The sequence below is a fragment of the Odocoileus virginianus genome, chromosome 17 (genome assembly GCF_023699985.2).
Source record: "Odocoileus virginianus isolate 20LAN1187 ecotype Illinois chromosome 17, Ovbor_1.2, whole genome shotgun sequence".
Taxonomy (NCBI): Eukaryota; Metazoa; Chordata; class Mammalia; order Artiodactyla; family Cervidae; genus Odocoileus; species Odocoileus virginianus.
This window is the reverse complement of record NC_069690.1, coordinates 13,590,378-13,605,179: the sequence shown is the minus strand read 5'-3', so window position 1 is coordinate 13,605,179 and position 14,802 is coordinate 13,590,378. Positions and strand designations below refer to the sequence as shown.

The following is a 14,802-nucleotide window of genomic DNA, read 5'->3' as shown; positions in this document are numbered from 1 at the left end:
TGTCGTCCCCTTCTACTTCTGCCTTCAGTCTTTCCCAGCATCAGGGTCTTTTCCAGTGAGTCATCTCTTTGCATCAGGTGGCCAAAGTGTTGGAGCTTCAGCTTCAGCATCAGTCCTTCTAATGAATATTCAGGATTAATTTTCTTTAGGATTGACTGGTTTGATCTCCTTGCAGTCCAAGGGACTCTCAAGAGTCTTCTCCAACACCACAGTTCAAAAGCATCAATTCTTCAGCACTCAGTTTTCTTTATAGTCTAACTCTCACATCCATACATGACCACTGAAAAAACCATGGCCTTAACTAGATGGACCTTTGTTGGTAAAGTAATGTCTCTGCTTTTTAATATTGCTGTCTAGGTTGGTCATAACTTTTCTTCCAAGGAGTAAGTGTCTTTTAATTTCATGACTGCAGTCATCATCTGCAGTGATTTTGGAGCCCAAAGAAATAAAGCCACTGTTTCCACTGTTTCTCCATCTATTTGCCATGAAGTGATGAGACCGGATGCCATGATATTTTTTTTCTGAATGTTGAGCTTTAACTTTTTCACCCTCCTTCACTTTCATCAAGAGGCTCTAGTTTTTCTTCACTTTCTGCCATAAAGGTGGTGTCATCTGCATATCTGAGGGTATTGATATTTCTCCCGGAAATCTTGATTCCAGCTTCCATATAAAGCAATCTATATATTGTTTTAAATTACTTATCACTACAAGCCAGTGTGAGGCCCTGTAATGAACCTGTGGCTCTGTGTTCCCCCAGTGGAGTTAAGCTGAGAATTCTGAGAAGCCTGGCTGCAAAGTGTGTGTGAGCATTGCATGATTTTTTGTTTCTAGGTTTCCTTGGGCTGAAACAGAACTAGAATATACCTGGGGGCGTAGACAAATTCTGAGATCCTTGGGCAGAGGTAAGAATGAAATATTTTCAGAAATGGTGGGGGGACTGGTAGTGCCCTGGAGGATTTAATCAAATTAAGAGCCTATTGGTTGACCCCATTGCAGTCCCATAGCGCCAGTAAACCCGATGTCACCAGAACAAAAGTGGCACTGGGGGAGGGGGTCCCTGCTCTTCTTGCCCCTGAATTTGCTTCTAGCTGCTGCCCTGACTGCTCTCAAAACCCTACCCCAGCACCTGGGAGCCATCCTAGCATAAATAGAAATGCTTTCTGGGGCGGGGGTGGGGGTTGTTCAGCCTCCCCTTTGAATGGCTGTGTCTGTAAAACAAAAGAAAAACAAAAGGTCACACAGTGAGACTCCAGGCCGGGCACTGCGTGTGGACTCTACACACCGCAGGCTTATTTGTGCCTTGGGGACAACTCCACTTTATAAATAAGGCATAGAGTTCGGAGAGGTCAAGTAATTTGCCTTCAGTCACAGTGTAAGTGGTAGGGCCAGGATCTAAATCCAGGTCTGCTTGATCTGAAGCCCAGGCTTGTAACCACTGTGCTCAGTCTGGACAGGAGGGGAAGGGCAGCAACAGGGAGGGCGCTCAGCCCACAGGGAGGAGGAAAGCGGTTCTTTGCGGAAGCTGGGGCCCACGTGCATACCAGAAAGTATAGAAAGTTACACAGTGGGGGATGTTGGGTCCCAGGGTAGAAACACTTGAGAGATTTCTCCCAGCTTCCTCCTCCTCCTCCCTGCACCTGCAATGCTGACCAGGTTGCTGGCCTGCTTCAAAACCGTTCCATTCATCCCAGTCAGACAGGTCTAGGTCCAAACTCCTTACCAGGCAACCAAGGCCTTTGGAACTTCACGTCAACCAGCCTCTCAGCCTCCTCTTGTATTTCCAGCCCGCTGTGTCTGGTTCCTGTACTCCCTTCTCAAAGCCCTGAAATGGTCCCCAGCTCCTCTGATCTGAAGCCTTCCTCGTCCATGCCCTCCCCGCCCTGGCACCCCAATTCTACTTCTTTCAAGGCTCTTCCCTCGAAAGCGGCCTCCCCTGAAGCCTCCACTGACTCTTCTCAATACTCGGCAGGTTCCCTCTGCCCTGCCCTCCGGACCTTGGCTTTGCACACAGGGCACACGTGAGCCCCTTGTGTCTGCTTCTGGCCTCCAGGTTAAACTGAGCATCCGCCAAGCTCCTCAGCAGCTGTCTCGCTACAGACTCCCAGTCTTTGATTCTGCATTTTATGCTTCAGTAAGACCACTCAGCCTCTCTTGGCCTCAACTATCTCACCTGTAAAACGGAGGAAACAGAATCTACCTAATAGTATCGGGAGGGTTGACTTCGAAGACGCAGGCAAAGCTGGGAGCCCACTGCCTGGCACATAGTACCTGATCTTAACTGTCAGCTACCTATGACCAGTGACCCTGATCACGATTTCTTTAGAATAAACTCACGGGCGATTCTGCCCTGGACGCGGGCAAACGCTGGCATCTCCCCTTCTGGAGAGGAGAGGGGAGCAGTCGTTTCAGGGCATGGAGGTCATGCATTGGCTGCGGATGAGCTTTGCTTTGCTGGCCTCTCTGTTCTTCTCTCACTGAGGCAGTGAAGGGTGAAAGTGACCACCCTTGGCGGTGACCATACTGCGGGGTGAATGAAGGAGAGGAGGCTCGATGCCCTCTAGCACGCGGTGGGCGCCCATGCAGAACTGAACGGGGAAGGGTCAGAGCAGACCTAAACCTGGGGTGTGTGGTGGGGGTAGGACGGTGGGGTGGGGTGGGATATGGAGAGAAGCAAGAGGAAGCAAGAGTCTTTAGGGCTTCTCCGGTCCCTTTCTTCCGCCCCTCCAGGTTGGAGTTAAACACATCGCAGGGAGAGTCGGAAGGGGTGAAGGTCGAAGCTCGGGATGGAAGAATTGGTCCCGCGCCGCCCCAGGGCAAACGGCGGGCTCAGGGACCCAGCGGAAGGCCGGCCGGGCACGCCCCCCCGCCCCCCGCTCCGCGCCCGCCGCCGCCGCCTCCTCCCGGCGCGAGCGGGCGGCGCGCTCCGGAGGGAGAGCGGGGCCGGAGGAGGTTTGCTACCCCCTCGGCGGCCAGCACCTGCCCCGCGCCGCCCTGCGCCCGCCCCGCGCCCGCCCGGACTGGGAATCCAGGGGCGCCAACACCTTTCTCCCCCCGGGCCGGGGAGCCAGCCAGGGGGCAGCGCCGGAGCCCGGGGGGAGCGCGGCCCCGCCGGCCGGCCGGCCCGCCTGGGCTGGGGGCAGCTAGGACGGCCCCGGGTAAGCGGCGGGAGGCAGACGGGCCAGGGCCGGGCTGGGTCGGTGGGGGTGTGGAGGGGGGCCGGCCGGGCCGACGGGGCCAGGGACGCGGAGGGAGGAGGGGGCCGGCAGGCTGGCAGGGAAGCGGCGCGGGGCGGCCACGTGAGCGCTGGTGCGGGGGGTGGGGGGTGCCTGCAAGGTGCTGGAGGCGGAGAGCCGGCAGGGCTCCGGCCTCCCCCCGCCCCTCCACTCCTACCAATCAGGTCGTAGGGAACCCAGCATCCTCCGACGCCCCCACGCACCCACCCAGCCACCCACTCCCACATGAATGTGACGGGGACCAACAGCGGGCCGACGTAGTGCCTCGGTCCACGGGACTTGCAAACCGCCCCCCTCCCACGCCCTCAGCTTGGGGCTGGGACTCAGGTGTCCGGGGCCCCGGCAGGGGAACCAGAAGCAGGCTTTGGCCCCAGTGTCTGTCCCCGGGCGCCGTCTGCAGACTCACCGCAGAGCACAGGCCTTGGGGAGGGAGGCTGAGGGGTGCCTGGGCCCTGCTTCTCTGGGCAGTCCTCTTCCACCGCCACCCCACCCCCCGCAGCTGGGGATGTTGGATTAATAAACACTCAGACCCAGACCCCTGCCTGGGAAGCAGGAGGGGGCCCACGGTCACCTCTGAGTCAGGGACGGGACCACACTTGGGCCTGCTGGGCTCCAGGAGGCTGTTCCCAACCCGGGGGCCTCTCGCTGCACCCTGCTCCTTGGCTCCAGCACTGTGGTCCCGCTTTTATTCCCCAGCTCTTCCCCCAGAAAGGGTTGATTTCAGGGCAAGGGAGTATGTTGTCCAGGAGAATCTGCAGGTAGGGTACAGCCTAGAGACCTCTTAAGTTGCCACACCCAGGGGGAGACCGGAAGTCTTCTGCATCCTTTGCCCTCTCTTCTTCCCCTAAGATGCCCCCCTCCCCAGCGTGTGCTGGTTATGTAATTAACCCAGCTGAGGCTCTCTGCCAAGCTGACAGGGTCCAGGGATGCCTGAGGGGCCCAGGGCCCTGGAGCGGTTTAGGGGGAGGAGGGGCTGGGACTTCCCCACGTTGGGAGCACACAGAAGTAGAGATGCTCTTGTTGGGAAAATGGCACTGCATGGGGCAGGAAAGACATGAGAGTCCTAGGCTTAACTGACAGCTCAACGGGCTACACGGTCTTCACATTCCTGAATTTTTGTTTGTTTGTTTTCACCTGCAATAAAATGGGGCAGGATTGCACACACACTACATATATGTGAGCAACAGTGCAACAGTGCATAGTGACCCATCAGGGATGGCTAGGAGGTCCCCCTGGGATCGTGGAAAGCCTTTGGTGAATGAAGGGCCCTTCACCCCTGTTTAGTGACCACCTCCTCTGTGCAGGCACCGTGCATGCTCAACCTCATAACACCCTGTGAAGCTTCTTGCCCAAGATCACACTGTAGGTGAGGGGCAGAGCAGGGGGTCCAAAGCTGGTGGGTCTCACCCCAAATCCTGCCCGTGGTTTACTCAGCTGTGTGCGCAAATCCATGCCAAATGGATGGGGTCCTCTGAGCCAGGCCAGGCTTAGGGACGTTCAGCTGTGAGCTGCCCACACGGGAAAGGGCACGCACCAACAGAGAAAGCATGCACGCGTGCTGGAGGCTGTGGCCCTATCAGCGCCCCACACGCCCATCTGCCTCGGACCCGTTTAGCAGACAGGAAGTCTCAGGCACATGTACCTGCTTCCCTGGTCACCATCCTCCACAGAATGAGAAGGCACCTGGCTAAGAGGTTTACTTGAATTATTTCAGAAGTAGGGGCTCATGACCCTACTTTATATGTGTGCAGAACGTGGCTCAGATTGGACAGGCCATCTGCCCCCTGACCCGCAGCTAGGAAACATCAGAGCTGGGATTTATTCCCACACTGAACTCACTGGAAACTGAGCAAGCAAGGAGCTAATGAAGCCATGTCAAGGTTCCACCCCATAGCAGCCCATTCCTGGGCACCTGCTGTGTGCCAGGCCCACTGAGCTCAAAGGTTGCCAGGGAATCAGACCCAGCCCTTGGCCTGTGGCCTTTGCCAACTAGAATCATTAAATTTGGAAGCTGGGAGTACTCCGACATTGTAAAAAGGAGTACACTGTAGAAAGCCTTTCCCAGCTGTGTGCCTTGGGCTCATTTCTTCCTCCCTCTGAGCCTTCTCTCCAAAGTGGGAATAACTACCTCCTGGGAATATTTTATTGACTATGGATAACACTGGAAAAGACCCAGATGCTGGGAAGGATTGAAGGCAAAAGGAGAAGGGGGTGGCAGAGGATGAGATGGTTAGACAGCGTCACTGACCCAATGGACATGAATTTGAGTAAACTCCAGAAGTAGAGGACAGGGAAGCCTGGTGTGCTGCAGTCCATGGGGTTGCAGAGTCGGCCATGACTTAGCCACTGAACAACAGCAGCAAAGATAACCACATGAGCGTGCTGACCTAGAGTAACCGCTCAACACGTGTCACCCGCCAGAGCCAGAGCCATCCTCTAGTCCAGGGGTTCTCAGCAGGGGTTGAAGGTGGCAGGTGGTGGGGAACACACTTTGGGTCATCATAGTCCTGAGAGGCTGCTGCTGGCAAGTATCTCCTGGCAGCCAGGCACCTAAAATGTCCTGCTCAGTAAAGAATTCTCTCGCCACAAAAATGCCAGGAGCACCTCCACTGAGGACCAGGAGACTGCAAGGTGTTGTCTTATTCTGGGCTCCGTGGGACAGCTGGGGCTTGAAACAAGGCTAGTGCTCTGTCCACTCCCTTCTGCAGCCTTGCCTGGGGTTTGGGAGTCAGACTGGCCAAAAGTCAGGTCATAACACAAGTCAAGAAAGCTGATTCCCACTAATGGGATGGAGGACAGAATGAAAAAGGGAGGAAGGGGAGGTTCTGGATAGATGGGATAGGAGCTCTGGAAAAAGGAGGATGAGATGTCCCAAGTGGCAGGAACAGCTCCAGCACAGTCCCCAAGGTGGAAAAGTGCAGGATATCTGTCCCAGGAGAAGCCAGCCCATCACAGCCCGCCTCTCGTCCCCACAGGCCAGGTGGAGTCCGCAGAGGGCCCTGGGCAAGCGGGGGGCAGCGGTGATGGGTCCTGACGGTGGCTGAGCCCCCAGCCCCTGGAATATGCAGCCCGGGGGAGCCCCAGGCAGCGGCGAGGACGCGGTGGCGGAGCCGGGCGGGAGGCATGGTCTCCACCTACCGGGTGGCCGTGCTGGGGGCGCGAGGCGTGGGCAAGAGTGCCATCGTGCGCCAGTTCCTGTACAACGAGTTCAGCGAGGTCTGCGTGCCCACCACCGCCCGCCGCCTCTATCTGCCTGCTGTCGTCATGAACGGCCACGTGCACGACCTCCAGATCCTCGACTTCCCGCCCATCAGCGCCTTCCCAGTCAACACGCTGCAGGTAGGGGGGTGTGGTGCGGGGCTGGGGCGGAGGCGGGGCTGGGCGCTGACCCTGCTGCCAGCTTGGAGAGCTCCATACTGCACCACCCGCCACTCTGCTAAGAGCTTTTCGGGGATCCCATTCATTTGTGCACCGGTTCATCCAACAGATATTTGAGGAATGCGGCTTAGGTGGTAAAGAATCCGCCGGCAACGCAGAAGACCCAGATTCTGTCCCTGGGTCGGGAAGATCCCCTGGAGAAGGCAATGGCAACCCACTCCAGTTATTCTTGCCCGGAGAGTTCCATGGACAGAGGAAACTGACAGGCTACAGTGGAATCGCAAAGAGTCGGACACGACTCTTTCACTTTCAATGTGTGCCTGGCCCTGTGGTAGACACTGGGGTGGAATGGTGCTCAAAGCAGAGAGCACTTTGCCCTCAAGGAACTCAGTCTGGTGAGACGACAAACAGGCAATTATACTGATGACTGTCATGACTGGAGGGAACGCAGGGAACTAAGACAACCCTTATGGGGGCATCCATCCCACCACGTGTGTCAGAGTGGGGGTCACAGGAGGTGATGTCTCAACTGGGGGGGATCTGGGCAGGTGAGGGGCAGTGGGGAGAAAGACATAGAGCACCAGACGCCTATTAATATTCTGGGCTCTTCCTCCCTTGGCCTCAGACCCACATCATCTATAGAAGGAATGGCAGAAGAAAAGGCTGGGACCTGGGAGACGTGTGTACTCAGAGGCTGGAGACCCCAACCAGGTCTCTTGCTCAAGGGCCTGTTCTCAAAGTGATGCTCTGTTCCCTGACCTCAGAACTGGCCCCCGGGGCAGCCTTTCCTGCTGGGGCTGGATTCAGATGCCCCCGGGCTCCGGCTCACAGGGTCCCGCCTGCAGACCCGGGTCCTCCTTCCCTCTCTCTAGGTCTGGCTTGAGAGGGGCTTGGGTTGGCTCACTGAAAAAGCCCCTGAGCAGAATGCAGAGCTTCTCCAGGAAAGACAAACATAGAGGAGGCCCTGAAGTCAGGAGCTATAGCTTGGCCAGTTGTCACTGTGCAAATAGAGTAATTTCTTGGATGGGGCTGGGGTGGGGTGGGGCTCATACTTGGCATTGTCTCAGCAACTCCAGGCAGAACGGCTGTAGTCCAACCTCAGGGACACCTATCTCTCCCAGGTCCAGGGGTGTCCACGCCTCACCCCTGGGGAACACTGAGGTCAGGGCAGTGGGTTCAAGGTCAGATGTTCTCCTTCTTCTCCAAAGGAGGCTAACAGTAGCCTGAGTGAAAGCTCAGCTTCTGCTCTGGTCCTGTGCATTGAGCCGGGTTTATTTTTTCACATTTTGTTGTGTGTTTTCATTTCATTTCAATTTCGGCATTGATAAGATCCAATTTAAAAGCCCAAACTTTATGTTTAAAAAAAAAGCACACTCAGAAATCTCAGCCCATTGCCGCCCTCCCCACCCTGATTCTTGCTCCACTCTCTAGAGCCATTCTCACTGGTTTTTTAATTCATATTTCCAGGATTTCTTTATGCAAATAAGAAATCGTATTCTTATTCCACTCCACATCTTGCATTAACCTGGAGGTCTTTCCACTTCCGTACTTTAGAGCTCTCTTCTTCATTCTTTTTTTTTAAATTAAAAAAAATTTTTAAGTATTTATTTTCACTGTCTTAGTTTTTAGCTGTTTTAGCTGTACTTTTTCATGTTGTGTGTTGTTATTTTTTATTAATTTATTTTAATTGGAGGCTAATTCCTTCACAATATTGTAGTGGTTTTTTTCTTCTTCATTCTTTTTTTCATGGCTACACTGTATTCCATTGGAGAAATATATGTGGAATCCCTTCTTGCTGGACAGGTGGGCTGTTTCCAAATTGTTGCTTCAAAACAATGCCACAGTGAATAGGCTTGTAATAGTCATGTTGTACATGTATGTGTTAGTCACTCAGTTGTGTCCGACTCTTTGCAATGCTGCGGACTGTAGCCCACCAGGCCCCTCGGTCCATGAAATCCTGCAGGCAAGAATACTGGAGTGGGTTGCCATTTCCTTCTCCAGGGGATCTTCCTGATCTAAGGATCGAACCCAGGTCTCCTGCATTGCAGGCAGATTCTTTAGTCTGAGCCCCAGGGAAGCCCCCATGTTGTACATAGGAAGGTATATGTGTAGGATCAATTTCTAGAAATGGCATTGCCAGGTCAAATAATAAATGCAACTGGAGTTTGAAAGGTGCCACATTCCCTTCCCCTTCTGTTGGGTTAGCCAAAGTTTGTCCATGTTTTCCCTTAAAGTAAACAGATAACCCTAACCCTAAGGTATTGCGGAAAAACTCAAACTTTTTGACCAACTTAATATAAAGGTGCATATTTTGTGCTCCTTTGAGAGACGTTACATGAGCGCTTGTTTCCCTAAGCCACCAGAGTGTATTGTCAAATTTTTGTATTTTTGATAGTCTGAAAAATGAGCTAGGATAGTCTCGGTGTACTTTTTATTTACATTTCTGATTATGAGCAAAGTTGAGCATCTCTTCATATGTTAAAGGGCCTTTGCTTTCCTTTTTCTGAAAACTGTCAATGCCTTCACCCATCTTTCTGTTGGATCATTGCCCTTTTTCTTCCTGGTGGACCCTGAGTTTTGGACTCTCCAAGGATGTCCAAGACTTCACCCCTGGAATACAAGAAAGGAACATGGTGCCGAGAAATGCTGAGACAGGATCCGGCATGCCCCAAGGAACAAATAGTAGAAATCCCAGTGGCTACTGTCTGAAAGTAAGAACACATTCTTCCCTAATGCCAGAAGAGAACCAGCCTAGGAGGGCAGCGTTTCTAGGGTCTGAGCCTCAGCTGTTGCTTTTGCCGCCCCTCTCCTCCTATCAGAGAAGGGAGTGGAGGTTAGAGGGTGTGTGCGACCCACCAAAGGAGTGAGCAGCAAGTCCCTGGCTGGCACCCATGGCTCCCTCAGCTCCCATGTCCTTGGAACTGGACTCGGTTTCTATGGATCCTTCTCTGTCTTGACACAGCCCCAAGATGGCCCTTTACCATCTGGAATGCTGCATGGTGCTCGCTGGAAGGCAGGCTGTTTTCTTGCTTGCTCCCTTCAATCAGGGGTGAAGGGACAACCCAGCCAATCAGGAAGGAGCCTTCTTCCTCTGCTTCTTCGGACCCCCAGAGAGGAATAGGTGGGAGGCAGTCTGGAGGGCCCCCTTGAGGAGGGAGCAGGTTGGGGGGAGCAGTGGGACTGTCACCCTCGAAGGCTGGCAGCTGTTCCCTCTCCCCAGCAGAGAGCTGTTCCCTCTCTGCCTGTTTCCCCACCCCTCCCACTTCTTCCTGATCGCTACTCCTTGCAGTGGGATGGGGGAGGAACGGCGAACACGCGGGGGTCCCAAGCTCCCCAGAGGTCCCCATGTTCAGTGGACTACAGTCTACTCTGGCCTGAGAAGCCAGTTCCTGGTTTCCTGTGGTTTCAGATTTGTCCTCAGCATCTCCGGCCCCCACCCCCACCCCCAGCACCAAAGTTGAAACTCAGCACAAACAAAAGATGCCACATCATCCCCCTGGAGAATCCACTGCAGCAGCTTCTAAGCCTTTGAGTTGGGAAGCACTTGTCTGGAGTCAGACTTAACTCTCCCCCACTGTCGCCCAAGCCTCTCCCCTTTTCATCCTTCTCTGCAGTGTTAGAGCCTGCTGCAGTCCTCCAAACCTGGTCCCTACCCCAGTTTAGCTTATAAGCTGGTGCCGGAGACAGGCCTGCGCCTCCCTCTAGTCTTTTCCTGGGCTCTGGTTCCTAGAGACAACCCTCATCTTCCGTGTCCTGGGAGGTCTCTGCCTCGCCAAGCTTCCAGGAGCCCCCTCCTTCCCACACATTGGCTGCCTTCGGCTGCCCTTGCAGTTCTCATCTGCTGGCAGGTTAATTGGCTAATTAATCTCTTAAGGAATCTTTCCTTTAGTGCACTCAGCCTTGCCAGGGGCCTGTTCAACTTGAGCTGCAGCCCTTTCCAGGAGAATTTGCCACTGGTGTTCAGGAAGTTCCATCTCCCTGGAGCTGCCCTGGGGCCCTGGTCTAAATCAGCCCCCAGTAGGCATCCGGTCTCAACCTTTCTCTCCACAGGGCTGCTGCTTCTCAACCTTGAAGGCAGAGAGATGCAAGCAGAAGGGACACCTCAGGCAGCAATCTAAGGGCAGCATTACAGGCAGGAATTGGGTCCAGGTGGGGTTCAGGACCATGGAGAGTTCTCCAGCCTAGGCCGTGCCATCCAAGAGCCCGCCAAGAGCCTACAGGTGTGAGGCACCGATGGGAAGGGGAGGAGGTGTGTAAAAATGAGGAAGGCTGGGTTCTGGTCCTCTCAGGAGCTCACAACAGAATGGGGGACCTTGGGATGGAGAAGGTATAGAGCTGTTGCTCTGACCAAGGTATCATGCAGCTGTTCTAAGAACATAGGAGATGAAAAGAAGAGTCCCTTACTTGCAGGAAAGGTTCTTGGAGGAGGAGGAGGCATCTGTGCCGAGGCCAGGGGAGACAGGATTTCAACAGGTCCAACAACTAGCTCAAGGCTGGGCTCTTAGAGGCATTTCATAAATGTAATCAAACAAAGGACTGGATGGACCGATTGGGGCACAAAATGGGACCAGACAGAACTCAGCTCCAGGCGTGCATGGGACAGACAGTGGCCCTGGAAGTCAGACAGTGTGAGCTGACCTATCCTGGCTTGGAGGTGCAGAAGGTGTAGCACTGAGCACTTGCATTCTGCCTGGGCCTGGCCCTGGAGATAGGAGGCTTAGGGTACAGTGGCCGCTAAGAGTGCTGCATATTGCTGGAGGTGGCAGGGCACGCAGGGAGCCCTCGTGGCTGCTCTGACCTTGGTGTGGTTGGGGGTGTTGCAGGAATGGGCAGACACCTGCTGCAGGGGACTCCGGAGTGTCCACGCCTACATCCTGGTCTACGACATCTGCTGCTTTGACAGCTTTGAGTACGTCAAGACCATCCGCCAGCAGATCCTAGAGACAAGGTGAGGGGCTGAGATACACTCCACTGCCCCTTAAGTGGATGCCCCCGTGCCGGCCACTTCCTGTGAAAAGGGTGCAGGGAGGGGGCAGGTCAAGTACCTCTGGTTCCCACACATATAGTTACACACACACACACACACATGCCATTTTGCTGCCCCTGTTTCTGTTAACCCCTTTTGGGACCCTTACCATGGGCTGGCTAGTCTAGTACCGTAGTTAAGATCAGAGGCTCCAGGAAGGAGACTTCCAGGGCTGCATAACTAAGCCAGCCTCTTTCTTCCTCTGTACAATGGGGAGAACATTATTATTACGAATGCTCTGCAGCATGCTGGATGTAAGTTCCCCCACCAGGGATCGAATCCATGCCCCTTGCATTGGGAGCAGAAGTCTTAACCCCAGGGAAGTCCTGGGGAGAACATTAATAACCTACCTTTTTTATGCCAGTCATAGCGCCGCGCCTGGAACAGAGGGATGGTAGCAGTAACAGGGATCAGGCCCAGCCCACCCTACCTTAGGTCCGGGGGTTGGGAGACGCAAGACGGTGGGGTGCTGAGCGGACTTCCCACCTCGGCCCGCAGGGTGATCGGCACCTCCGAGACGCCCATCATCATCGTGGGCAACAAGCGGGACCTGCAGCGCGGACGCGTGATCCCCCGCTGGAATGTGTCCCACCTGGTGCGCAAGACCTGGAAGTGCGGCTACGTGGAGTGCTCGGCCAAGTACAACTGGCACATCCTGCTGCTCTTCAGCGAACTGCTCAAGAGCGTGGGCTGCGCGCGCTGCAAGCACGTGCACGCCGCCCTGCGCTTCCAGGGCGCGCTGCGCCGCAACCGCTGCGCCGTCATGTGACGCGGCGCGGCGCGGGCGGAGAACTCCGACGGCGGAGCGTGGGGCCTGCGACGCCCCCGCAGCCACGCACCTCCCCCAGGGGGAGAGGGAGCGTCCCCGCCACCGCCCGGTCCTCACTCCCGCGCGTGTCCGCCCCAGGACGGCCGCCTCTAGTGCTGTAGTTCCTGCGGCTCCCGGCCCGGCCCCAGGGCCGCCCCGGCCTCCGGGATGGGGTGCACGCGCCGGACACCCAGGGTGGGGGTGGGGTGGTGCTGCCTTGGCCGGACCCCCTCACCCCCCAACACACACCCGTCTTCTCCAGAGAGTGTGTGTGTGTCTTGTCATCGCTCCGCCTCTTCTTTCCCGGTGTCTGTCTGTCCGCCCACGCGTCTGTTGGTTCCCCACCCTCTCCACCTTCCAGCTTTGTTCACAGGGCTCTTGTTTCGTCCATCCCCTTGTCGCGGATCCTGGCAGCTTCTTGGTGAGGCCAGCCTTCTGACCGTCAGCATCGCCGGCACAGGGCAGAGAGATGCGGGTGGCCCACGGACCACAACCGGGGTCCGAGGGTTGAGGTCCTAAGGTCCGTCAGGGGGAGAAGGCTGAGCTCTCCCCCTTCCAGGGAGACCTCCCCGCCCAGCAGCCCCCCCAGAGACACAACAACCTACCTTCCAGCCTTAACTCGATGGTCCGTCCCTGCCGGGTGCCCCTCACCCCCTTCCTGACCCTAAAGCCAGCTCACCCCCTGGGTTAAAATTTTTTTTTTCTTCTTGACAGAATGTGGAGAGGGAATGCCCCAAATGATAGATTTATTTCCATGATGTCAGCTTCCAACCCTCTGTTCCCTTCTGAGTTGGGTGGTCTGCCAGATGCGGGGTGTGGGGGGAGGGGCTGGTGTTGGGCGTGGTGGGGGGGCAGTCAGGTTATTTCACCGAAGACTCTTATTTCCCCATCTGACCCCAAGCTGACTGCCCCAGACCCTGCCTGCCTTGAATCTCAGACTACCCTGATTAATCTGGGAAGGGGCAAAGCCACAAAAAGAATTATGCACCCCCTTCCTCCCGTGCTTGGGGGCGATAACGCGGGCATCCCTACCCCCAGACGGAGGCCCTCGGGATCTGATGCCCCCTTGTCCCAACACCTGGTGGCATCATCCCCTGACCCACTCCACCCCGCTTTCTCCAGCTGCCTGGCCAGTTTCTACCTCTCGTCACCAGAGCTGATCACTGTCAGTTTTGTACCGACTTAGAAATAACAAAGGAAATGAAGACACTAGGAATGGCCTGAGGAGATCACTGGGGGACCTGGAGGGCGGGAGAAGTGGTGCGAGCCCCCCTGCTCCGGGCCAAGGTCTTGAGGCTGAGCCATCAGCCCTGCTCTGGAGGGAGGATAACGAGGTCCCTTGTTAGGAGACAGAACAAGCTAGCCCGGAGGTGGCCGAGCTGTGGATCAGGTAGCCCAGCGTGGTGATGGAGAGGAGTCTGGGGACGGGGTCCTGGGTGGCAAACTTACCATCCAGATCCAGTGTGAGAGGGAAGCTTTGATTCTTTCTTCCACTTCCCCAGGTGATGCCCCCTCCGCTCGCTGGGTTAACGCAGCCCCACCGTGACTGCCCTCTCCCTGGGCGGTCCCATATCAGGGTTCCGGTCCCTGCTGTGCTGCGTGACTTTGGGCAAGTGACCCGCCCTCTCTGAGCCTCCCTCTGAAGCAGAGGCGGTGGCTCCCCTCCCCCACACCTTGGAGTGGCCGGGAGGGTAAAGAAGAGGGGCTGCCCCCTTTCTCCCCTACATCCTTGCCGTCTGACTCACCAGGGGCATGGGTGAGGGAGGGCAGCATCTCACCTGCCCTGTCGCCATTACCCCCAGCTCTGGGGCACCTGAAGTGAGGGTGAGGGACCCAGGCCTCTGGCTGGCCCCCATTGGAGCCATTGGAATGTACCGCCTGGCTGGCCCCCCTCACCCACCCTCCCACCCCTCACTACACCCCAGATCTTTGATTTTGATTCCTTCTGCTCCCATTCCGAGTCTCTGTCCTCCTCCCTGCTCCCCTCCTTCCCCAGGGTTTCCCACCACAGGGTCTGGAAGTGTGTGTGACGCCCATTGCGCTGTGATCGGAAGTCAGATTAAAAATCAGGGAGTGTTTTCCCTCGTTTCTGTACTGAGGTGTTGGCTCAGTTCCTGCTGTGGGGATGAAAGAGGCTCCCTACGGGGCCTGCCTTCTGAGCTCCAGGTGATGAGGGGGCCTCAGTCCTAAAGCCCGGGTCAACCAGGAGAACAAAGAGAAAGGGAGAGTTGGGACTCATCTGTCTCCATCTATCCTGCCTCGGAACCCTCCAACTGATCAAAACCATCCAGGGGATAACATCTCTGTCTGCAACCTTCTTGGGAAAACTTTCGTAAGTGGACTCAGGCCCAGCTTCT

General features: G+C 55.8%; 1 protein-coding gene across 1 annotated transcript; it reads left to right on the top strand.

The window, feature by feature from the left end:
- The first annotated feature begins 2,872 nt into the window (after nucleotides 1-2,872).
- On the top strand, nucleotides 2,873-14,539 carry RASL10B (RAS like family 10 member B). Its single transcript, XM_070478662.1, has 4 exons — nucleotides 2,873-3,155; nucleotides 6,209-6,572; nucleotides 11,435-11,559; nucleotides 12,136-14,539. Exons 2-4 carry the CDS (start codon nucleotides 6,357-6,359, stop codon nucleotides 12,404-12,406), a joined length of 612 nt encoding a protein of 203 aa, XP_070334763.1. The 5' UTR covers nucleotides 2,873-3,155; nucleotides 6,209-6,356; the 3' UTR covers nucleotides 12,407-14,539.
- Nucleotides 14,540-14,802: the final 263 nt, after the last annotated feature.